Below are 25,498 nucleotides of genomic sequence, written 5' to 3' on the forward strand. Positions count from 1 at the left end.
AGGAGGCAGGTATGAGTCCAGAAAGAGGTGCAGGCATCAGTGAGTGGCAGGAGGGAAGGCCACCCACCCACCAGCCTGGGTTGACTTGGGCCTTCACCCTGCTGGTGCTGCCCTCCCCTAAACCCTCTTGAGAGGGCACAAAACTGGCAGCTCCACTGCCCCGGGCCGAGCTGGGCCAGGCCAGACCGGGCCGGGCACCAAATAAGGCCTACCTGAGGGCCAAGATCTCAGAACAGGCCAAGGGCTTCTTGGATGGTTCATTCAATCGTATTTATTGAGCACTTACTGTGTGCAGAGCACTGTACTAAGTGCTTGTTGCATCTCATCCCAGAGAGGGCAGGCAGGCTGTCCGGTGGCGGCGGAGGGAACCGTGCAAATTCTACTGTCTAGATGCCACCCTCCATCCCCATCCCCTTCTCGCTTGCCCCCTCCCCCACCACCCTCGGGCCTGGTTTGAGTTTCAATTTATGGCTCTCTCCTCTAAGTCCTGGATGGGGCAAAAGTGTGAATGGTGTGTGTATATGCTCTGTCTGTATAGTGTTTAGGGGGCAGCGTGTGCCGGTGTGGTGTGTCTGTGCGTTTGTGTGGTGTGTATGCCTGTGTGTGTGTGTGTCTTTGTGTGTGCATGTGTGAGATGTGTATGATTAATAATAATAATAATAATAATGGCATTTATTAAGTGCTTACTATGTGCAAAGCACTGTTCTAAGTGCTGGGGAGGTACAAGGTGATCAGGTTGTCCCATGGGGGGCTCACAGTCTTAATCCCCATTTTACAGATGAGGTAACTGAGGCCCAGAGAAGTTAAGTGACTTGCTCAAAGTCACACAGCTGACAGTTGGTGGAGCCAGGATTTGAACCCCTGACCTCTGATGCAGAAGCCCATGCTCTTTTCACTGAGCCATGCTGCTGCTCTGTGTTGTGTTGTGTTGATGTGTTGATGTAGTGTGGTGGGGGGTGTTGGTGTGGTGTGTGCATGTCTGGGTGGTGGGGTATGTGTGGGGGGGGTATACATATGGGAGGTGTGCCTGTGTGTGTAGTATATATGGTGTGTGTGTGTGTGTATGCATGAGATGTGTACGCTGTACTGCTGTAGTGTGTGGAAGTGTGAGTATTGATGTGTGTGTGTGTCTGGGTGGTGGGGTATGTGTGCTGGTGTGGTATACATGTGGGGGGGGTGTGACTGTGTTTGTGTGATGGATATGGTATATGTATGTGTGAGATGTGCAAGCTGTGTCAGTGTAGTGTGTGTGTTTGTGTGTGTGTGTGTTGGTGTGGTGTGTGTGGGTCTGGGTGGTGGGATAGATGTGTGTTTGTGTGATATATATGTGGGGGGCCGTGTCTGTGTATTTGTGTAGGGAATATGGCATGTCTGTCTATGTGGGTGGCGTGGATGTGTGTGGGGGATGTGAATGGTGTTTTTGTGTTGTGTAGAGTGTGCATGTGTGGTGTGTGTGGTAGGTGTATTTGTGTGGTGAATATGGCATGTGTGTCTGTGGGGGTGTTTGGTTGTGTGTGGAGGATGTCAATGGTGTTTCTGTGTGTGTAGAGTGTGTGTGTGTGGTGTGAGTGTGTGTGTGTGCGTGCAGGAGAGGGAGGTTGGCCCTGGTGGTGGTGGTGGAGGAGGATGGGGGGCTGGGGGAGAAGGGGGATCTGTGGTGGATGGTTGCGTCCAGGGGCCCGGAGGCAAATCAACCATCTCCTGGGAGATGGGCCAGGTCCGACCGAACCGGACCAGACGGACCGGACCGGACCGGACCGGACCGGACCGGACCAGGCAGCGGTGGCAGGAAGCAAGGGAGGAAGGCGGGAAGAGGGAGGGAGGAAGTGGAGCTTCCAACTCCCATGCAGGAGCCCCGTTGGATGGAGGCCTCTCCTGCCCAGCTTCCTCCTCCCCTTCCCCCCTTCACCATCCACCTCCCCCAGGCCCAGAGCCCCCTGGGTGGGAGAGCTGGCAGGCAGTAACCCTAACAACAGCCCGCGACCCCCACCCACCATGGGGAGGGCGGAGGCTGGGGGGGCTTGTGGTCCGGAGGTGACAGGGGACAAGGCTCGTGGCCTTCGCGAGAGGAAGATGCCGAGGCAGCGGGCCTGGGAATCAGAAGGTCAGGGGTTCTAATCCCAGCTCCACTTTTCTGCTGTGGGACCTTGGGCGAGTCGCTTCACTTCTGTGGGCCTCAGTTCTCTCATCTGGAAAATGGGGATTGAGACCAGGAGCCCTATATGGGACAGGGGCTGTGTGCAATTCGATTTGCTTGAATCCATCCCAGCCCTTAGTACAGTACCTGGCACCTAGTCAGTGCTTAATAAATACCATTATTATTATCATTATTAGTAAGGCAAGTCACTTGCTCAAAGCCACACAGCAGGCAAGCGGCCAAGAAAGCCCCCCATAAATAGCCTGGCCCGAATTATATTTCCGGTTTCCACTTTCCTTTACAAACAATACAGAAATCAAACCCAGGAACTCCATAGACTGGGAGATAGTTACCTGTATCCATCTCCTTCAGCCCACTCTGGGCAAGCTTCCAGGAGGAGCCCAGGACTGGGAGTCAGAGGACCTGGGTTCTAATCCCGGCTCCAGCATTTATCAATCGATCAATCGTATTTACTGAGTGCTCACTACGTGCACAGCTTGTCTGCTGCGTGACCTTGGGCAAGTCACTTCACTTCTCTGTGCCTCCGTTTCCTCATCTGTAAAATGGTGGTTCGATACTTACTAGACCGTAAACTTCCTGAAAGCAGAGATTGTGTCTATCGCCTCTATTGTAGAGAAGCAGCGTGGCTCAGTGGAAAGAGCCCGGGCTTGGGAGTCAGAGGTCAAGGGTTCTAATCCCGGATCTGCCACTGATCAGCTGGGTGACTTTGGGCAAGTCACTTCACTTCTCTGGGCCTCAGTTCCCCCATCTGTCGAATGGGGATTAAGACTGTGAGCCCCGAGTGGGACAACCTGATCACCTTGTACCCCCGCCAGTGCTCAGTACAGTGCTTCGCACAGAGTAAGCACTTAACAAATACCATTATTATTATGATTGTATAGGACTCTCCCAAACTCTTGGCCCAGTGCTCTGCTCACAGTAAGCACTCAATAAATGCCATGTTGATTGATGGACTAATTGATTGATACCTGTTCTCCTACCCCATTAGACTGAGAGCCCCAGGTACTGACGTGATGAGGCTTAGGTGCTTAGTACAGTGCTTTGCACACAGTGAGTGCTCAATAACTATGATTGAATGAATGAATACGGTTGAACGGATGATGTGATTATCTTGTCGCTACTCCAGTGCTTGGTACAGTGCTTGACTCAGAGTAAATGCTTCACAGATAGTATTATTATTCTTATTATAGAGTAAACTCACTGTGGGCAGGGAACATGTCAATCAACTCTGTTACATTGTACTCTCCCAAGTGCTTAGTAGAGTGCTCTGTACACAGTAAGCACTCAGTAAAGATGATCGATTGACTGATTGAGGGGCAGTTGGAAGAAAGAGGGCAGACACTTACCCCAGACCAGCATTAGATCCTTGTGGGCAGGGAACATGCAAGTTGTCTTCACCCACTGTCTCCATTTCCTCTCCTTCAGTTCTCTCCTAGACCCCCTTCAATCTGGCTTCCATCGCCTTCACTCCACTGAAACTGCCCTCTCAAAGGTCACCAGTGACCTCCTTCTTGCCAAATCCAACGGCCTCTACTCCATCCTAATCCTCCTGGACCTCTCAGTTGCCTTCAACACTGCAGACCACCCCCTTCTCCCGGAAACGTTATCCACTGCCACTGTCCTCTCCTGGTTCTCCTCCTAACTCTCTGGCAGCTCATTCTCAGTCTCTTTTGCAGGCTCCTCCTCTGCCTCCCACCCCCTAAATGTGGGGGTCTCTCGTGGGTCACTTCTTGGGCCCTTCTAGTCTCCCTCTACATACCTACTCCCTTGGAAGCAGCGTACTCTCATGGCTAGAGCCCGGGTCTGGGAGTGAGAAGGACCTGGGTTCTAATCCTGGTTCCACCACCAATCTGCAGTGTGACCTTGGGCAAGTCACTTCACTTCTCCGGGCCTGAGTTACCCCATCTGTAAAATGGGGATTAAGACTGTGGGGGACATTCCTTCCTTCATTCAGTCGTATTTACTGAGTGCTTACTGTGTGCAGAGCACTGTACTAAGCGCTTGGAAAGTACAATTTGGCAACAGATAGAGACAGTCCCTACCCAACAACGGACTCACAGTCAAGAAGGGGGAGATGGACAACAAAACAAAACAGGCAGACGGGTGTCAATACCATCAAAATAAAAAAGATTATAGAGGACTATACTCAATCTGATTAGCTTATATCCACCCCATCACTTAGTAGAGTGCCTGGCACATAGTAAGCACTTAAATACTGCAGTTATCATTATTATTAACATCATCATTACCATTCACCCATATGGCTTCAACTCCCACCTCTCTGTAGACGATTTCCAGATCTCCATCTCCAGCCTTGATCTCTTTCCATCTCTGCAGTCTCACATTTCCTCTTGCCTTCAAGACATCTCTACTTGGATGTCCTGCTGTCACCTTTCATTCATTCATTCAATCGTATTTATTGAGCACTTACTGTGTGCAGAGCACTGTACTAAGCGCTTGGGAAGTACAAGTTGGCAACATATAGAGATGGTCCCTACCCAACAGTGGGTTCACAGTCTAGAAGGGGGAGACAGAGAATAAAACAAAACATATTAACAAAACAAAATAAGTAGAATAAATATGTACAAGTAAAATAAATAGAGTAATAAATACGTACAAACATATATATATATATATATATATACATACAGGTACTGTGGGGAAGGGAAGGAGGTAAGGTGGGGGGGATGGAGGGGGGAGGAGGGGGAGAGGAAGGCGGGGGCTAAGTCTGGGAAGGCCTCCTGGAGGAGGTGAGTTCTCAGTAGGGCCTTGAAGGGAGGAAGAGAGCTAGCTTGGTGGATGGGCAGAGGGAGGGCATTCCAGGCCAGGGGGATGACGTGGGCCGGGGGTCGATGGCGGGACAGGCGAGAACGAGGCACGGTGAGGAGATTAGCAGCAGAGGAGCGGAGGGTGCAGGCTGGGCTGTAGAAGTAACCTCAAACTCAGCATGCCAAAAACAGAATTCCTTATCTTCCCACTCATACCCTTCCCTTTCCTGTCACTTTAGACGGCATCACCATCCTTCCTGTCTTACAAGTCCGTAACCTTGGCGTTATCCTCGACACTTCTCAACCCAATATTCAACTTCTCAACTCAATATTCAACCCAAATATTCAACCCGTCACTAAATCCTGTCAGTTCATTCTTCACTACATCGCTAAAATCCGTCCTCTCCTCTCCATCCAAACTGCTACCACGTTAATCCAAGCATTTATCCTATCCCGCCTTGATTACCACATTGGCCTCTTGCTGACCTCCCAGTCTCCTGTCCCTCCCCACTCCAGTTTATACTTTATTCTGCGCAGACCATTTTTCAACAGAAGTACTCAGTCCGTGTCTCCCCACTCCTCAAGAACCGCCGGTGCTTGTCCATCCACCTCCGCGTCGAACAGAAACTCCTCACCATCAGCTTTAAAGCACTCAAATCAGCTCGCCCCCTCCTACTTCACCTCACTTATCTCCTACTACAACCCAATTTGCACATTTCGCTTCTCTAACACCAACCTACTCACTGTACCTCGATCTCGTCTCCCTCGCTGCCGACCCCTTTCCCACATTCTCCTTCTAGCCTGGATCTCCCTCCCCCTTCATATCTGACAGATGATCGCTCTCCCCACTTTCAAAACCCTCCTAATATCACACCCCCTCCAAGAGGCCTCCCCAGACTGAAGCCCTTATTTCCTCTTCACCTCATTTCCTCTGTGTCCCTAACCTCTACAGAGCTATCTGTACCTCTTACATTCACCCCACCCTCAACCCCACAGCACACTTACAAACAAAGCTTTTCAGTCTGTCATTTCCCCTATCTGTAATTTTATTTTAATGTGTGTCCCCCCAAGTGCAGTCTACAAGCTTCTTGTGGGCAGGGATCGTGTGTACCAACTCTGTTTTACTGTACTCTCCCAAGGGCTTAGTACAGTGCTCTGCACACAGTAAGTGCTTAATAAATGCCCCGGACTGATTGATTGAGCCTTTCTAAACCTGACTGTGCTGCATGTGCGTGTGTGTGTGTGTGTGTGTGTGTCTTTATGTAGAGCATGGGCCTGAGAGTCAGAATAATAATAACAATAATAATAATAATAATAATGGCATTTGTTAAATGCTTACTATGTGCAAAGCACTGTTCTAAGCGCTGGAAGGACCTGGATTCTAATTCCACCTCTGGCCATATGTCTGCTGTGTGATTTGGGGCAAGTCACTTCACTTCCCTGTGCCTCAGTTATCTCTCCTGTAAAATGGGGATTAAGAGTGTGAGCCCCACGTGGAACAGAGATTGTGTCAACCTGATTAACTTGTACCTATCTCAGCTCATAGAACAATGCTCGCCACATAGTAATTTTTAATGGCATTTATTAATCACTTACTATGTGCAAGGCACTGTTCTAAGCGCTGGGGAGGTTACAAGATGATCAGGTTGTCCCCACGTGGTCTTAATCCCCATTTTACAGATGAGGTAACTGAGGCCCAGAGAAGTTAAGTGACTTGCCCAAAGTCACACAGCTGACAATTGGCGGAGCCGGGATTTGAACCATGACCTCTGACTCCAAAGCCCGGGCTCTTTCCACTGAGCCACGCTCATTATTAGTAGTAGTAGTAGTTGATAGATGGGTATGAATGTGTGTTTGCGCAAAACTGTGGGTGTGGAGCATTTTGATTCAGGTTGTGGTTATTTCTTCAAATATCCATGAGACAGAACTAGACAAGATCATTTTACCCAGAAGAAAAAAAAAAATAGTGCAAGGAGAATTCTTTTACTTTTAGTCCCAACTGCTCCACTTTCGCCTGCTGGCTAACCTTGGGCAACTTATTTAACTTATGTTTCCTCATCTGTTTCCAGTTTCCAGTTTCCTCATCTGTGAAATGGGGATTCAAAACCTCTACTTGGACTGTGAGTCCAGTGTCAGACAGGGACTATGTCGTGGCTCGGTGGAAAGAGCATGGCTTTGGAGTCAGAAGTCATGGGTTCAAATTCCAGCTCCACCACATGTCTGCTGTGTGACCTTGGGCAAGTCACTTGACTTCTCTGAGCCTCAGTTACCTCATCTGTAAAATGAGGGTGAAGACTGTGAGCCCCACGTGGAACAACCTGATCACCTTGTATCCCCCCAGCGCTTAGAACAGTGCTTTGCACATAGTAAGTGCTTAACAAATGCCATTATTATTATTATTATTATTATTATTAGATCTACCAAGCAATGGTATTTATTGAGCACTTACTATGTGCAAAGCACTGTAGTAAGTGCTTGGGAGAGTACAAAAAAATAGATCTATCTTGTATCTACTTGTTATGTGATTTCCCCCCTGCAAACTATCCATCAGACAATTGCTCTCCCCTGTAAAGAAACGGCACAATTTAACACTATAACAGACACATTCCCTGCCCACAGTGAGCTTATAGTCTAAAGGGGGAGACAGACATTAATCTATATAAATGACTAATATGGACATAAGTGCTGAGGGGTTGTGATGGGGTGTGAATAAAGGGAGCAAGTCAGGGTGACGCAGAAGGGAGTGAAAGAAGAGGAAATGAGGGCTTAGTCAGGAAAGGCCTCTTGGGAGGAGATTTGCTTTAGGAGGATTTTTAAAGTGGAGAGACCTGTGAACGGGTAAATCCATGGACAGGGAGGACATTTCAGACCAGGAGAAAGGCCCGAGTGAGGAGAAGGAGGTGGCCAAGTCAAGAGGGGCAGTGCAGTTACAAGGTAAGGTTGGGAGGCATGAAGCTTGCAAGCTACAATTGATTTGACAGGTTGCTCAGTGTGTTTCTCTTCTTCTATTGCCATCCAGTCATTTCCAACTCGTGGACACGTTCTCTCCAGAACATCATAGCCCACTGTGTGTTTATGAGAACACTTTTAGACTGTGAGCCCACTGTTGGGTAGGGACTGTCTCTATATGTTGCCAACTTGTACTTCCCAAGCGCTTAGTACAGTGCTCAGCACACAGTAAGTGCTCAATAAATACGATTGATTGATTGATTGATTGATAAACAGAGAAGCAGTGTGGCTTAGTGGAAAAAGCCCAGGCTTCTCCTAAAGAAGAATCTCTGCTTCTCTTTGCTGGGACAGAGGTGAAACCATCTCTGGTCCACAGTGGTAGAGAGAGAGAGAGAGAGAGAGAGAGAGAGAGAGAGAGAGAGAGAGAGAGAGAGAGAGTGTGTGTGTGTGTGTGTGTGTGTGTGTGTGTGTGTGTGTGTGACTTGTTCACATTGAGATACTTACAAGTCCTTGCTTTGGTTTTGCTTGGCACCAATCAATCAGTGGTATTTATTGAGCTCTTACTATATGGGATTATCTCTATCTGTTGCCAAATTGTACTTTCCAAGTGATTAGTACAGTGCTCTGCACACAGTAAGCGTGCATTAAATACGATTGAATGAATGAATGAATACAGTGGAAAGAGCCCAGGCTTGGGAGTCAGAGGTTGTGGGTTCTAATCCCAGCTCCGCCACTTGTCAGTGGTGTGACTTTGGGCAAGTCACTTGCTTGTTCTCTGTTTTTTCTCTGTTTTGTTTTGTTTTGGTTTGTTTTTGTCTTTGTCTTTGTCTTTGTTTTGTTCTCTGTCTCCCCCTTTTAGACTGTGAGCCCACTGTTGGGTAGGGACTGTCTCTATATGTTGCAAACTTGCACTTCCCAAGCACTTAGTACAGTGCTCTGCACACAGTAAGCGCTCAATAAATACGACTGATGATGATGAAGTCACTTCACTTCTCTGGGCCTCAGTGACCTCATCTGGAAAATGGGGATTAAGACTGTGAGCCCCACGTGGGGCAACCTGATAACCTTCTATCTACCCCAGTGCTGAGAAAAGTGCTTGGCACATAGCAAGTGCTTAATAAATACCATCAGTATTACATGTAGAGCAGTCAGTCAATCCTATTTATTGGGTGCGTACTAAGAGCACTATACTAAGCATTTGGGAGAGGACAATAGAACAATATAACAGATACATTCCCTGTTATACAGACACATTCAAGGAGTTTACAGTCTACAGGGGGAGACAGACATGAGTAGAAAGAAATAAATGACAGATCTGGACATAAGTGCTGTGGAGCTGGGAGAGGGGATGAATAAAGGGAGCAAGTCAGGGCGATGCAGAAGGGAGTGGGAGAAGAGGAAAGGGGGGCTAAGTCAGGGAAGGCGTCTTGGAGGAGATGGGCCTTCAATAAGATTTTGAAGCTGGAGAGAGTCACTGTCGGATATGAGGAGGGAGGGCGTTCCTGGCCAGAGGCAGGACATGGGTGAGAGGGCAAGATAGATGAGATTGGAAGCACTGTACTAAGTGCTTGGGAGAGTACAGTACAACAGAATTAATGGGCATGTTCCCAGAGTCTGGAGATGAACTTAAAGTCTCCCACACTTGTCTCGCATGCCTCTTGACTTGTTCTGTTTTCTACCATCTTGGCTTCCATAAGGGTCCTTGTTGTCCAGGTCACGAAATTGTCCTGTTTTTTCACTGTCCAGCTTTCGGATCCATACATCATCACTGGAAACACTAGAGAGCTGCCAATTTGTATTTTTGTGGCAATTGTTACATCAGCACATTTCATGACTATTTCCAGGCTCTTCATAGCAAGTCTTCCTAACATTAATCCTCGATGTATTTCTTGGCTAGTGGTTCCTTTATTATTGATTATCAATCCCAGGAAAGAAAAATTGTCAACTATTTCAATCTTCTCTCCATCCAGTACAAATAATAATAAAAATAATAATTTTGGTATTTGTTAAGCACTTACTATGTGCAAAGCACTGTTCTAAGCACTTGGGAGGATACAAGGTGATCAGGTTGTCCCACGTGGGGCTCACAATCTTAATCCCCATTTTGCATATGAGGTAACTGAGGCGCAGAGAAGTTAAGTGACTTCTCCAAAGTCACACAGCTGACAAGCAGCGGAGCCGGGATTTGAACAAATGTGTTGAAACTTTCAGTTGTCATAGTCTTTGTTTTCTTGACTTTCAAATGTAGGCCCATCTTTTTGCTCTATTCCTTAACTTTTAATAATAAGCCCTTGAAATCTTCTTCACTTTCTGCTAGTAGGGTTGCATAATGAAGGTTGTTTATATTCCTTTCTCCAATCTTTACTCCCCGTTCATCTTCATCCAATCCGGCTTCTCTCATTAGGTATTTGGGGTAAAGGATGAAATGATAAGGCAATAAGATACATCCTTGTCTTGGGGGTAGATAAGCAACGTGGCTCAGTGGAAAGAGCATGGGCTTTGGAGTCAGAGGTCATGGGTTCAAATCCTGGCTCTGCCAATTGTCAGCTGTATGACTTTGGGCAAGTCATAACTTCTCTGTGCCTCAGTTACTTCATCTGTAAAATGGGGATTAAGACTGTGAGCCCCCTGTGGGACAACCTGATCACCTTGTACCCTCCACAGTGCTTAGAATAGTGCTTTGCACATAGTAAGTGCTTAATAAATGCCATCATCATTATTGTTATTATAAGAGCTAATCAGGTTGGACACAGTCAATGATGTCCCATCTGGGGCTCACAGTCTTAATGCCCATTGTACAGACGAGGTAACTGAGGCACAGAGAAGTGAAGTGACTTGCCCAACAGACAAGTGGCAGAGCTGGGATTAGAACCCAGATCCTTCTGAGTCCCAGGCCTATGCTCTATCCACTAGGCAACACTGCTCCTCCTGCCACTTATTTCCCCTTCAAATGCCATTTCAGCATGCCCACGTCACCTAAATCCCTGGGTACCCACACCTCTCCACTGCAATATCTCTTTATATTCTATTTGTTCCCCTGACCGGTAATTTATATTACCATCGGTCTCCACAGCTAGATGCGAGAAGCAACATGGCGAAGTGGATAGAGTCAGGTCATGGGTTCTAATGCTGGCTCTGCCATCTGCCTGCTGAGTGACCTTGGATAAGTCACTTCACTTCTCTGTGCTTCAGTGACCTCATATGTAAAATGGGGATTGAGACTGTGAGCCCCCTGCGGGACAGGGACTGTGTCCAACCCAATTTGCTTGTATCCACTCCAGCACTTAGTATAGTGCCTGGCACAAAGTAAGTGTTTAACAAATTCCACAATTATTATTATTATTACTACTAGTACTATGATGACATTGCCCTTAGAGCTCCGACTGATCCAGAATCGTAGAAATCGAGGGTAGTGATGAGGAGGGGTTGCTTCCTCTGCCCTGTCAGAGCGGTTGCTGGAAGTTCCCGTGGCCTCCATTCTACGGAGACACTTCAAAATGTTCCCTGAGGAAAAGGAGGCAATGCCTTTGTACATCAGCATCAAAGGCAGGAGAGAGGGAAGACTAGGGAGATGCGGGAAGAAGGCCAGTCAGGTTTAGGGGGTTCTCCGTTCCCGAGCCCCTCCTCAGAGCCCCCTTCCTGTCCGAATTGCACTGAGCGGCTCCGAAGAAAGAGCAAGAAGAAATGGAAGACATCCTTAATAATTAATTACAGTACTTGTTAAGCGCTTACTGCATGCCAAACGCTGTTTGGGGTAGACACAAGGTAATTAGGTTGGATAGGGCCTCTGTCCCATATGGGGCTCATGCTTTTATCCCCATTTTACAGATGAGGGAACTGAGGCCCAGAGAAGTGAAGTGAGGCCCAGAGAAGCAGTGTGGCTTAGTGGAAAGAGCCTGGGCTTGGGGGTAAACAGACATTGATATAAATAAAAAAAATTTACAGATATATACGTAAGTGGTGTGGGACAAGGAGGGGAGGAAGAGCAAAAAGAGCGAGTCAGGGTGGCATGGAAGGGAGTGGGAGATGAGAAAAAGTGGGGCTTTGTCTGGGAAGGCCTCTTGGAAGCGATGTGCTTTGAAGGGGGGAAGTGTGCTAGTTTGGCGGATGTGTGGAGGGAGGGCATTCCAGGCCAGAGGCAGGACGTGGGCCAGGGATTGGCAGCGGGACAGGTGAGTACGAGGCCCAGTGAGGAGGTTAGTGGTGGCAGAGGAGCAGAGGGTGCGGGCTGGGCTGGAGAAGGAGAGAAAGGAGGTGAGGTAGGAGGGGGCGAGGGGATGGACAGCCTTGAAGCCGAGAGTGAGGAGTTTTTGCTTGATTCGTAGGTTGACAGGCAACCATTGGAGATTTTTGAGGAGGGGAGTGACATGCCCAGAGTGTTTCTGTAGAAAGATAATCTGGGCAGTGGAATGAAGTATGGACTGGAGTGGGGAGAGACAGGAGGTTGGGAGGCCAGGAAGGAGGCTGATGTAGATCATTATGGGCAGGGAATGTGTCTGTTTTTTGTTTTATTGTACTCTACAGTGCTATGCACACAGTAAGTGCTCAATAAATATGAATGGCTAACTGATTCCCAGGCCCAGGAGCACTTAGTACAATGCTCAGCAAACAGTAGACCCCGCTGCTTCTCTGTTTCACTCAGCTCAGTGGTGAGGTAGATTGAAGATAAACAGGCAAGGTCCCTGTCCCACATCGGCTTTGCGGTCTAATGGGAAGGGAGAACAGGTTCTGAATCCCCATTTTACAGATGCGGAAACAAGTATAGAACCATTAGGTGACTTGCCCAAGCTCACCCAGCAGGCAAGTGGTGGTGGTGGGATTAGAACCCAGGTCCTCCCACTTCTCAGACTCCTCTTCAGGCCTCATCCATCTGGTCTGCAGATTGAGGCTTGGCATCCTCCATTCGGGGTAGGGAGGGTAGGGGCGGGGCATCACAAATTCAGTTATGGTGAAGGTTTAGCGCCTTCCTTTTAGTTGTAGTCGAGGACATTTCAAGACAGTTAGAGGTGAATTAGTACATTTGGCTTCTTGGGGAGTACAGCTTCCATGGAGAAAACAATTATTGTGAAAATGAAAATGAGTTTTGGGGGGGTGGGGTGTGTGTGTGTGTGTGTGTGTGTGTGTGTGTGTGTGTGTGTGTGTGTGTGTGTGTGTGTGTGTGTGTGTGTGTGTGTGTGTGTGTGTGTGTGTGTGTGTGTGTGTGTGTGTGTACTGTTAAGTGAAGCAGCGTGGCTTGTGGATAGAGCCCGGGCCCAGCAGTCAGAAGCTCATGGGCTCTAAGCCCGGCTCCGCCACTTCCCTGCAGTGTGCCCTTGGGTAAGTCACTTCCCTTCTCTGGGCCTCAGTTACCTCATCTGGAAAATGGGGATTAAGAGTGTGAGCTCTATGCGGGACAGTGACTTCATCCAACCCCATTTGCTTGTATCCACCCCAGCGCTTAGAACAGTGCCTGGCACATAATAAGTGCTTAACAAATACTTAGACATGGAGCCCAACGTGGGACAGGGTCTGTGTCCAACCTGCTAAAATTTGGTTCTACCCCATGCTTAAGTGCTTAGTACAGTTCTCTGCATACAGTAAGTGCTCAATAAATATGATTGAACAAATGAATGCTTAGAACAGCACTTGGCCCAAGCACTTAAAAAATACCATATTTTAAAAAAATGCACTTAGAGTCTAACTGGGGAGACAGACTTTGAAACAAACAACAGTCTTCTAGACTGGAGGCTCTTTGTGGGCAGGGAATGTGTCTACCAACTCTGTTGTTTTGCACTCTCCCAAGCACTTAATACAGTGCTCTATATTCATTCATTCATTCAATCATATTTATTGAGTGCTTACTGTGTGCAGAGCACTGTACTAAGCGCTTGGGAAGTACAAGTTGGCAACATATAAAGATGGTCCCTACCCAACAACGGGCTCACAGTATAGAAGGGGGAGACAGACAACAAAACAAAACATCTGGACAGGTGTCATCATCAGAATAAATAGAAATAAAGCTAGATGCACATCATTAACAAAATAAATAGAATAGTAAATATGTACAAGTAAAATAGAGTAATAAATCTGTATAAACATATATACAGGTGCTGTGGGGAGGGGAAGGACGTAGGGCAGGGGGATGGGGAGGAGGAGAAGAAAAAGGGGGCTCGGTCTGGGAAGGCCTCCTGGAGGAGGTGAGCTCTCAGTAGGGCTTTGAAGGGAGGAAGAGAACTGGCTTGGCGGATGTGCAGAGGGAGGGCATTCCAGGCCAGGGGGAGGACGTGGGCCCCGGGTCGACAGCGGGACGGGTGAGAACGAGGCCCATTGAGGAGGTGAGCGGCAGAGGAGTGGAGGGTGCCAACTGGGCTGTAGAAGGAGAGAAGGGAGGTGAGGTAGGAGGGGATGAGGGATTGTAGAGCCTTGAAGCCGAGAGTGAGGAGTTTTTGCTTGTTGTGTAAGTTGACTGGCAGCCACTGGAGATTTTTGAGGAGCGGAGTAAGGTGCCCGGAGCGTTTCTGCACAAAGATGATCCGGGCAGCAGTGTGAAGTATAGACTGAAGTGGGGAGAGACAGGAGGATGGGAGATCAGAGAGGAGGCTGATGCGGTCATCCAGTCGGGATAGGATGAGAGATTGAACCAGCAAGGTAGCGGTTTGGATGGAGAGGAAAGGGCAGATCTTGGCGATGTTGTGGAGGTGAGACCAGCAGGTTTCGGTGATGGATTGGTTGTGAGGGGTGAATGAGAGAGCAGAGTCGAGGATGACACCAAGGTTGTGGGCTTGGGAGACAGGAAGTGATGGGAAAGTCAGGGAGAGGGCAGGGTTTGGGAGGGAAGATAAGGAGTTCAGTCTTGGACAAATTGAGTTTTAGATGGCGGGCAGACATCCAGATGGAAATGTCCTGAAGGCGGGAGGAGACCCGAGCTTGAAGGGAGGGAGAGAGAGCAGGGGCAGAGAAGTAGATTTGGGTGTCATCAGCATAGAGATGATAGTTGAAGCCGTGGGAGCGAACAAGTTCACTGAGGGAGTGAGTGTAGATAGAGAACAGAAGGGGACCAAGAACTGACCATTGAGGAACCCCTACAGTAAGGGGATGGGAGGGGGAGGAGGAGCCCACAAAAGAGACTGAGAATGAACGGCCGGAGAGATAAGAGGAGAACCAGGAGAGGACAGAGTCTGTGAAGCCAAGGTTGGATAGCGTGTTGAGGAGAAGGGGGTGGTCCACAGTGTCGAAGGCAGCCAAGTTGTCGAGGAGGATTAGGATAGAGTAGGAGCCATTGAATTTGTCAAGAAGGAGGTCATCAGTGACCTTTGAGAGGGCAGTTTTGGTGGAGTGTAGGGGATGGAAGCCAGATTGGAGGGGGTCAAGGAGAGAGTTGGCATTAAGGAATTCGAGGCAGCGCGTGTAGACGACTTGTTCAAGGAGTTTGGAAAGGAATGGTAGGAGGGAGATAGGGCGATAACTAGAAGGGGAGGTGGGGTCAAGAGACTTTTTTTTAGGATGGGGGAGACGTGGGCATGTTTGAAGGCAGAGGGGAAGGAACCAGTGGAGAGTGAGCGGTTGAAGACTGAAGTTAAGGAGGGGAGGAGGGGCGGGGCGAGAGATTTGATAAGATGAGAGGGAATGAGGTCAGAAGCACAGGTGGCTGGAGTAGCACTTGAGAGGAGGGAGGAGATCTCATCTGAAGATACTGCTTGGAAGGATGGGAGAGTAGCGGAGAGCATTGAGAGCAGGGGGCATTGAGAAGGGGGATGGAGAAGGAGTTCAGACCTGATGGAGTTAATTTTACTAATGAAGTAGGAGGCCAGATCGTTGGGGGTGAGGGATGGAGCATGATGGAAGGATATACTCAGTAGGTGCTCAATAAATACCATCAATTGATTATAGGGAGTAGGATGTGACAGTATAAAGAATGATCAACCAAATACTTAGATGACGGGGAAGTGCTGAAGTGAAGTGGCAGTAGGGATGGGAAAAGGGTGAGAAGGTGAGGGATGAATCAGGGAGGACTTCCTGGAGGAGATGGAATTTTAGAAAAGTGTTGAAGCTAGGGAGAGCAGTGACTCTCAGCTTGCCTCTAGACTGCAAGCATGTTGTGGGCAGGGAATATGTCTCTTTTTGATTCTATTGTACATAAATGCTTACTATAGTGCTCTGCACGCAGTAAGCATGTGGCTTAATGGAAAGAGCCCAGGCTTGGGAGTCAGAGGTCATGGGTTCTAATTCTGCTCTGTCACTTGTCAGCTGTTTGACCTTGGGCAAATCACTTAACTTCTCTGGGCCTCAGTTACCTCATCTGTCAAATGGGGATGAAGACTGTGAGCCCCACGTGGGACAACCTGATTACCTTGTATCTACCCCAGCGCTTAGAACAGTGCATGGCACATAGTAAGCGCTTAACAAATACCAATATTATTATTATTATTATTAAATACGATTAAATGAACTGAATTAATGAATAAGAGAAGCAGCGTGGCTTAGTGGAAAGATCCCGGGTTTGGGAGTCAGAGGTCGTGAGTTCTAATCCTGACTCTGCCACATGTCGGCTGTGTGACTTTGTGCAAGTCATTTAACTTTTCTGTGCCTCAGTTCCCTCATCTGTAAAATGGGGATGAAGAATGTGAGCTCCACGTGGGACAACCTGATTATCCTGTCTCTAACCTAGTGCTTAGAACAGTGCTTGGCACATAGTAAACGCTTAACAAATACCATAATTATTATCATTATCATTTTGTGAAGAGTGAGGTTGTGAGCCAGGGCAGAGGGACAGTGGTGAGAGTGACAGGTTGGCTTGAGACAGGTGAAGGGTGCGACCTGGGGTGTCGTGGGAGACGGGGGAGGAAAAGTAGGGAGGAGAGAGTGGATGTCAATAGCTATCCAGAAGCCTGGCCCGCCCCTCCTCCCGAGTCCCACCCCCTGCCCCGAGTAGACTGCAGGCTCCTGGCAGGAGCCTGGGGATTGAGGATTGAGATTGTGAGCCCCACATAGGACAGGGACTGTGTCCAACCCCATTTGCTTATAGCCACCCCACCGCTTAGTACAGTAAATACGATTGAATGAATGAATCAATGAATGAATTAGCTTGCATCCACCCCAGTGCTTAGTACAGTGCCTGGCATTCATTCATTCAATCGTATTTACTGAGCGCTTACTGTGTGCAGAGCACTGTACTAAGCGCTTGGGAAGTACAAGTTGGCAACATATAGAGAAGGTCCCTACCCAACAACGGGCTCACCGTCTAGAAGGGGGAGACAGACAACAAAACAAAACACGTGGACAGGTGTCAAATCGTCAAAGCAAATAGAATTAAAGCTAAATGCACATCATTAACAAAATAAATAGAATAGTAAATATGTACAAGTAAAATAGAGTAATAAATCTGTACAAACATATATACAGGTGCTGTGGAGAAGGGAAGGATGTAGGGCGGAGGGGATGGGGAGGAGAGGAAAAGGGGGGCTCAGTCTGGGAAGGCCTCCTGGAGGAGATGAGCTCTCAGTAGGGCTTTGAAGGGAGGAAGAGAGCTAGCTTGGCGGATGCGTGGAGTGAGGGCATTCCAGGCCAGGGGAAGGACGTGGGCTGGGGGTCGACGGTGGGACAGGAGAGAACGAGGTCCAGTGAGAAGGTTAGCGGCGGCAGAGGAGCAGAAAGTGCGGGCTGGGCTGGAGAAGGAGAGAAGGGAGGTGAGGTAGAAGGGGGCGAGGTGATGGACAGCCTTGAAGCCCAGGGTGAGGAGTTTTTGCTTGATGCGTAGGTTGACAGGCAGCCACTGGAGATTTTTGAGGAGGGGAGTAACATGCCCAGAGCGTTTCTGCATAAAGATGATCCGGGTAGCAGCATGAAGTATACAGTGAAGTGGGGAGAGACAGGAGGATGGGAGATCAGAAAGGAGGTTGATGCAGTAATCCAGTCGGGATAAAATGAGAGATTGAACCAGCAAGTAGCGGTTTGGGTGGAGAGGAAGGGGCGGATCTTGGCGATGTTGTGGAGGTGAGACCGGCAGGTTTTGGTGATGGATTGGATGTGAGAGGTGAATGAAGGGTGAACGAGGGGTGAACGAGAGAGCGGAGTCGAGGATGACACCATTATTCTGGCTCTGCCACTTGTCAGCTGTGTGACTTTGGGCAAATCACTTCACTTCTCAGTGCCTCAGTTACCTCATCTGTAAAATGGGGATTAAGACTGTGAGCCCCACATGGGACAACCTGATTACCTTGTATCCCCCTCAGCGCTTAGAACAGGGCTGGGTACATAGTAAGCGCTTAACAAATACCATCACTTCGTTATTATTGAAGCAGCTTGGCTTAGTGGAAAAAGACCAGGCTTTAGGAGTCTTGGGAGTTTGAGGTAATGGGTTCTAATCCTGGCTCCGCCACTTGTCAGCTGTGTGACTTTGGGCAAGTCACTTCACGTCCCTGGGCCTCAGTGGCCTCATCTGGAAAATGGGGATTGACTTGAGCCCCCCGTGGGACAACCTGATCACCTTGTATCCACCCCAGAGCTTAGAACAGTGCTTTGCACATAGTAAGCGCTTAATAAATGCCATCATCATCATTTCTTGAGAGCTTACTGTGTGCAGAGCACTATACTAAGACCCCCGTTTTCCTCTGCTCCACCCCTCTCCCCGCCCCACAGCACTTGTGTATATAATGATAATAATGATGGCTTTTATTAAGCACTTACTATGTGCCAAGCACTGTTCTAAGCGCTGGAGAGGTTACAAGGTGATCAGGTTGTCCCACAGGGGGCTCACAGTATTAACCCCCATTTTACAGATGAGGTAACTGAGGCACAGAGAAGTGAAGTGACTTGCCCAAAGTCACACAGCTGACATTTGGCAGAGCAGGGATTTGAACCCATGACCTCTGATTCCAAAGCCCGGGCTCTTTCCACCGAGCCGCGCTGCAATACGATAGAATGAATGAATGAATGAATGAATGAATGAATGAATGAAGTGCCTCACCGACGTGCACGTGTCTGGGCCTGCCAGCAGGGGGCGCCGCTCAGCTCATGGCGCGGCCAAGGGTCAGTCTGGTGCTCATTCATTCATTCATTCATTCAATCGTATTTATTGAACGCTTACTGTGTGCAGAGCACTGGACTAAGCGCTTGGGAAGTACAAGTCAGCAATTGATAGAGACGGTCCCTACCCAACAACGAAGGGGAGACAGACAACAAAACAACTAGACAAATGTCAATACCATCAGGCAGAAACTCCTCACCCTGGGCTTCAAGGCTGTCCATCCCCTCGCCCCCTCCTACCTCACCTCCCTTCTCTCCTTCTCCAGCCCAGCCCGCACCCTCCGCTCCTCTGCCACCGCTAATCTCCTCACTGGGCCTCGTTCTCGCCTGTCCCGCCGTTGACCCCCGGCCCACGTCCTCCCCCTGGCCTGGAATGCCCTCCCTCCATCCCTCCACCAAGCTAGCTCTCTTCCTCCCTTCAAGGCCCTACTGAGAGCTCACCTCCTCCAGGAGGCCTTCCCTGACTGAGCCCCCTCCTTCCTCTCCCTCTCCATCCCCCCCGCCTTACCTCCTTCCCTTCCCCACAGCACCTGTATATATGTTCGTACATATTTATTACTCTATTTATTTATTTTACTTGTACATATCTATTCTATTTATTTTATTTTGTTAATATGTTTTGTTTTGTTCTCTGTCTCCCCCTTTTAGACTGTGAGCCCGCTGTTGGGTAGGGACCGTCTCTATATGTTGCCAACTAGTACTTCCCAAGCGCTTAGTACAGTGCTCTGCACACAGTAAGCGCTCAATAAATATGATTGATTGATTGATTGATCAAAATAAATAGAATTATAGACATATACACATCATTAATAAAATAGAGTAATAAATATGTAGAAATATACACAAGTGCTGTGGGGAGGGGACGGGGTAGGAGGGAGAGAGGGAGAGGGGCGATGGGGAGGGGAGGAGGAACAAAGAGGAAAAAGGGGGGGCTCAGTGTGGGAAGGCCTCCTGGAGGAGGTGAGATCTCAGTAGGGCTTTGACGGGAGGAAGAGAGCTAGCTTGGCGGATGTGCGGAGGGAGGCCATTCCAGGCCCGGGGGATGACGTAAGCCGGGGGTCGACGGTGCCATTACTGCTGTTGCCGGCCGGGGGCGCTGCTGAGGCCGTGCCCACCGCCATTAGTGCTGTTGCCAGCAGAGGGCGCTGCTGAGACTATGCCTACCGCCATTACTGCTGTTGCCGGCAGGGGGAGCTGCTGAGCCCGTGCCCCTGCATTGGGTCGGTGCGGTGCTCACCGCCATTACTGCTATTGTCCGCAGGGGAGCTGCTGAGCCCGTGCCAACCGCCATTACTGCTGTTGCCAGCAGAGGGCGCTGCTGAGCCTGTGCCTACCGCCATTACTGCTGTTGCCGGCAGGGGGGCTGTTGAGCCCGTGCCCCTGCACTGGGTCGGTTTGGTGCTCCCCGCCATTACTGCTATTGTCCGCAGGGGGAGCTGCTGAGCCCGTGCCCCCCGCCATTACTGCTGTTGTCGGCAGGGGGCGCTGCTGAGCCAGCGGCAGGGCGATGGGTCGGTCCGGTGCTCAGCACCATTATTTGTTGAGCGGTTACTGTGTGCAGAGCACTGTACTAAGCGCTTGGAAAGTACAACTCGGCAACAGATAGCGACGGTCCCTACCCAATAACGGGTTCACAGTCTAGAGGGGGGAGGCAGACAACAAAACAAAACAAGCAGACAGGTGTCAATACAAGCCGGCAGGGGGAGCCGCTGAGCCCGTGCCGCTGCCACAGGTCGGTGCGGCGCTCAGCGCCATTACTGCTGTTGCCGGCAGGGGGAGCCGCTGAGCCCGTGCCGCCGCGACGGGTCAATCCGGTGCTCACCGCCATTACTGGTCGGCAGGGGGCGCTGCTGAGCCCGCCCCGCGGCGACGCTTCCGTCCAGTGCTCACCACCATTACTGATTTTCATTCATTCATTCAATGGTATTTATTGAGCAATTACTGTGTGCAGGGCACTGTACTAAGCGCTTGGGAAGTACAAGTCGGCAACATATAGAGACGGTCCCTACCCAACAACGGGCTCATAGTCTAGAAACGGGCTCACATACCATTTTGTGGCCGGCAGGGGGAGCCGCTGAGCCCGTGCCGCGGCGCGGGGTGGGGGCGTTCTGCGCCATTCCCGCAGTGGTCGGCAGGGGGAGCCGCTGAGCCCGTGCCCCTGCGCCGAGTCGGTGCGGCGCTCAGGGCCATTACTGCTGTTGCCGGCAGGGGGAGCGGCTGAGCCCGTGCCACTGCGACGGGTCGGGCCGGTGCGCACCGCCATTACTGATGTGGTCGGCAGGGGGCGCTGCTGATCCCGCGCCGCGGCGACGGTTCGGTCCAGTACTCACCGCCATTACTGATGTTCATTCATTCAATCGTATTTATTGAGCGCTTACTGTGTGCAGAGCACTGTACTAAGCGCTTGGAAAGTACAAGTCGGCAACATATGGAGATGGTCCCTACCCAACAACGGGCTCAGGGTCTAGAAACGGGCTCACATATCATGCTGTCGCCGGCAGGGGGAGCCGCTGAGCCCGGGCCGCTGCGCGGGGTCGGGGCGCTCTGCGCCATTCCCGCTGTGGTAGGCAGGGGGAGCCACAGAGCCCGTGGCGTTGCGGCGCTCAGGGCCATTCCCGCTGTCGCCGGCAGGGGGAGCCGCTGAGCCCGTGCCGCAGTGCGGAGTCGGGGCGCTCTGCGCCATTCCCACTGTGGTCGGCAGAGGGAGCCGCTGAGCCCGTGCCGGTGCGGCGCTCAGGGCCATTCCCGCTGTGGCCGGCAGGGGGAGCCGCTGAGCCCGTGCCGCAGCGCGGGGTCGGGGCGCTCTGCGCCATTCCCGCTGTGGTCGGCAGGGGGAGCCCCTGAGCCCGTGCCCCTGCGCTGGGTCGGTGCGGCGCTCAGGGCCATTCCTGCTATGGTCGGCAGGGGGAGCCGCTGAGCCCGTGGCGTTGCGGCGCTCAGGGCCATTCCCTCTGTCGCCGGCAGGGGGAGCCGCTGAGCCCGGGCCGCTGCGCCGGGTCGGTGCGGCGCTGAGCGCCATTCCCACTATGGTCGGCAGGGGGAGCCGCTGAGCCTGTGCCGGTGCGGCGCTCTGGACCATTCCCGCTGTCGCCGGCAGGGGGAGCCGCTGAGCCCGAGCCGTTACGGCGCTGAGGGCCATTCCCGCTTTTGCCGGCAGGGGGAGCTGCTGAGCCCGTGCCGGTGCGCCGGGTCGGTGCGGTGCTGAGCGCCATTCCCGCTATGGTCGGCAGGGGGAGCCGCTGAGCCCGTGCCTGTGCGGCGCTGAGCGCCATTCCCGCTGTGGCCGGCAGGGGGAGCCGCTGAGCCCGTGCCTGTGCGGCGCTGAGCGCCATTCCCGCTGTGGCCGGCAGGGGGAGCTGCTGAGCCCGTGCCGCTGCGCCGGGTCGGTGCGGTGCTGAGCGCCATTCCCGCTGTCGCCGGCAGGGGGAGCCGCTGAGCCCGTGCCGGTGCGGCGCTCTGGGCCATTCCCGCTGTGGCCGGCAGGGGGAGGCGCTGAGGCCGTGGCGTTGCGGCGCTGAGGGCCATTCCCGCTGTGGCCGGCAGGGGGAGCTGCTGAGCCCGTGTCGTTGCGGCGCTGAGCGCCATTCCCGCTGTCGCCGGCAGGGGGAGCCGCTGAGCCCGTGCCGGTGAGCCGGGTCGGTGCGGCGCTGAGCGCCATTCCCGCTATGGTCGGCAGGGGGAGCCGCTGAGCCCGTGTCGGTGCGGCGCTGGGCGCCATTCCCGCTGTGGCCGGCAGGGGGAGCCGCTGAGCCCGTGGCGCAGCGCGGGGTCGGGGCGCTCTGCGCCATTCCCACTGTGGTCGGCAGAGGGAGCCGCTGAGCCCGTGCCTGTGCGGCGCTCTGGGCCATTCCCGCTGTGGCCGGCAGGGGGAGCCGCTGAGCCCGTGCCGCAGCGCGGGGTCGGGGCGCTCTGCGCCATTCCTGTTATGGTCGGCAGGGGGAGCCGCTGAGCCAGTACCGGTGCGGCGCTCTGGGCCATTCCCGCTGTGGCCGGCAGGGGGGAGGCGCCGAGGCCATGGCGTTGCGGCGCTGTGGGCCATTCCCGCTGTGGCCGGCAGGGGGAGGCGCTGAGGCCGTGGCGTTGATTATGTTGCCAATTTGTCCTTCCCAAGCGCTCAGTCCAGTGCTGTGCACACAGTAAGCGCTCAATAAATACGATTGATGATGATGATTCCCGGTTTCGCCGTCAGGGGGAGCTGCTGAGCCCGTGCCGTTGCGCCGGTTCGGTGCGGTGCACGCACCAGCCCTGCCTCATCAAGTGGATCAGCGAGCGCGGCTGCTGGAGCTGCGAGCTCTGCTACTACAAGTACCGCGTCATCGCCATCAGCACCAAGAACCCGCTCCAGGTAACACGCATCCCCCGCCCCTGGCCATAACGAGAATCTTTAATAATCGTAATAACGATGGCTTTTGCCAAGCACCGTTCTCAGCGCCGGGGGAGAGACGAGGTGATCAGGTTGACCCACGTGGGGCTCACAGTCCTCATCCCCATTTTCCAGATGAGGGAACCGAGGCTCAGAGAAGTCTTGCCCAAGATCACCCAGCCGACAAGTGGCGGGGTCGGGACTAGAACCCACGACCTCTGACTCCCAAGCCTGGGCTCTTTCTATCAATCAATCGTATTTATTGAGCACTTACTGTGTGCAGAGCACTGTCCTAAGCGCTTGGGAAGTACAAGTTGGCAACATATAGAGACGGTCCCTACCCAACAGTGGGCTCACCACTAAGCCACGCTGCTTCTCAATGGCCCCGCACCCTGGCATGATCTCACCCCGGCTGTCAATCATCATCTGACCCCTGACGGGCCCCTGCCCAGCCCCCCGCGGTGGACCCGCCCGGGAAGCCCGATTATCCGTGGCCTCCCAGGGGCTGCCGGAAAAGGGGGCGGCTCAATGGGAGGTGGACCGGATGGGGCTGGGGGCGGCCTGGCGGTCAAGGCCCCGATGGGGCAAGGGGCGGCCTGGCAGGCGAGGAGGAGATGGGCAGGGGGCGGCCCATGGGCGAGGAGATGGGGCAGGGGGTGGCCCAGTGGGCAAGAACCTGATGGGGCACAGGGTGGCCTGGTGGTCGAGGCCCCGTCGGGGCAAAGGGTGACCCTTGGGCAAATAGGAGATGGAGGAGTGGGCGGCCCTTGGGCAAGGAGGAGATGGGCAGGGGGTGGCCCGGCAGGTGAGGAGGAGAAGGGGCAGAGGGCGACCTGGTGGGCGAGAACCAGATGGGGCAGGGGGCGGCCTGGTTGTCAAAGGCCCCAGTGGTGCAAGGGACGGCCTGGTGGGTGAGCAGGAGATGAGCAGGGGGCGGCCCAGTGGGCGAGAACCTGATGGGGGCACGGGGCGGCCTAATAGTCAAGGCCCCATTGGGGCAAGGGGAGGCCAATGGGCGAGGAGGAGATGGGCAGGAGGCGGCCCAGTGGGTGAGAACCTGATGGGGCATGGGCAGGCCTGGCGGGCGAGGAGGAGATGAGCAGGGGGCGGCCCGGTGGGCGAGAACCTGATGGGGCACGGGGCGGCCTAATGGTCAAGGCCCCGTTGGGGCAAGGGGAGGCCAATGGGCGAGGAGGAGATGGGCAGGAGGCGGCCCAGTGGGTGAGAACCTGATGGGGCGGGGGCGGGCCTGGCGGGCGAGGAGGAGATGGGCAGGGGGCGGCCTGGCGGGCGAGGAGGAGGTGGGCAGGGCCGGCAAGGCCCGGGCCGGCCCTGAGGTGCGGTTGGGTCCCGGGCAGTGGCAGGCCATCTCCCTGACCGTCATTGAGAAGGTGCAGATCGCGGCGGCCATCCTGGGCTCCCTCTTCCTCGTCGCCAGCATCTCCTGGCTCATCTGGTCGACCTTCAGCCCCTCCGCCAAGTGGCAGCGCCAGGACCTCCTCTTCCAGATCTGCTACGGGATGTACGGCTTCATGGACATGGTGTGCATAGGTGGGTGGCGGGGAGACCGAGGCCCACGAGGCTCACGGGCGGGGTAGGGAGACTGAGGCACGTGGCTTCGAGGACATGGTGTGCATAGGAGGGTGACGGGGAGACCGAGGCCCACGGCTTCACAGACGTGGTGGGCACAGGTGGGTGACGGGAAGGTGGTCCCCTGGCCGGGGCCCCACCGCACTTAATCAATAAATGGTATTTATTACCCTCTCACTGTGTGCAGGGCACTGAACTAAGTGGTTGGGAAAGTACTAAGTGGTTGAAGCACCGTGGCTCAATGGAAAGAGCCCGGGCTTGGGAGTCAGAGGTCATGGATTCGAATCCCGGCTCCGCCAATTGTCAGCTGTGTGACCTTGGGCAAGTCACTTCGCTTCTCTGGGCCTCAGTGACCTCATCTGTGAAATGGGGATGAAGACTGTGAGCCCCACGTGGGATAACCCGGTCACCTTATATCCTCCACAGTGCTTGGAACAGTGCTTTGCACATAGTAAGCGCTTAACAAATGCCATCATTATTATTATTACAATACAACCGAGTTGCAATCCCAGCCCACACGGAGCATACAATCTAGAGAGGGAGGTCAACGTTAAAATAGATGACAGGTGGGGGAAATAGGAGAAGAGAAGGCTATGGACTCAAGTGCCGAGGGGTTGGGGGTACAAGCAAAGTGCATAGTAATAATAATAATAATGATGGTATTTG

General features: G+C 52.4%; 1 protein-coding gene across 1 annotated transcript in view; it reads left to right on the top strand.

Moving 5' to 3' along the window:
• The window catches only part of MARCHF4 (membrane associated ring-CH-type finger 4), a 31,798-nt gene that overhangs the window by 2,045 nt on the left and 4,255 nt on the right, over positions 1–25,498 (top strand). Inside the window, 2 exon segments of the mRNA XM_038748540.1 lie at positions 23,069–23,224; positions 24,601–24,793. Of these exon segments, the coding sequence (XP_038604468.1) occupies positions 23,069–23,224; positions 24,601–24,793 (349 nt within the window).

This window comes from Tachyglossus aculeatus, chromosome 1 (genome assembly GCF_015852505.1).
Source record: "Tachyglossus aculeatus isolate mTacAcu1 chromosome 1, mTacAcu1.pri, whole genome shotgun sequence".
NCBI classification, from domain to species: domain Eukaryota; kingdom Metazoa; phylum Chordata; class Mammalia; order Monotremata; family Tachyglossidae; genus Tachyglossus; species Tachyglossus aculeatus.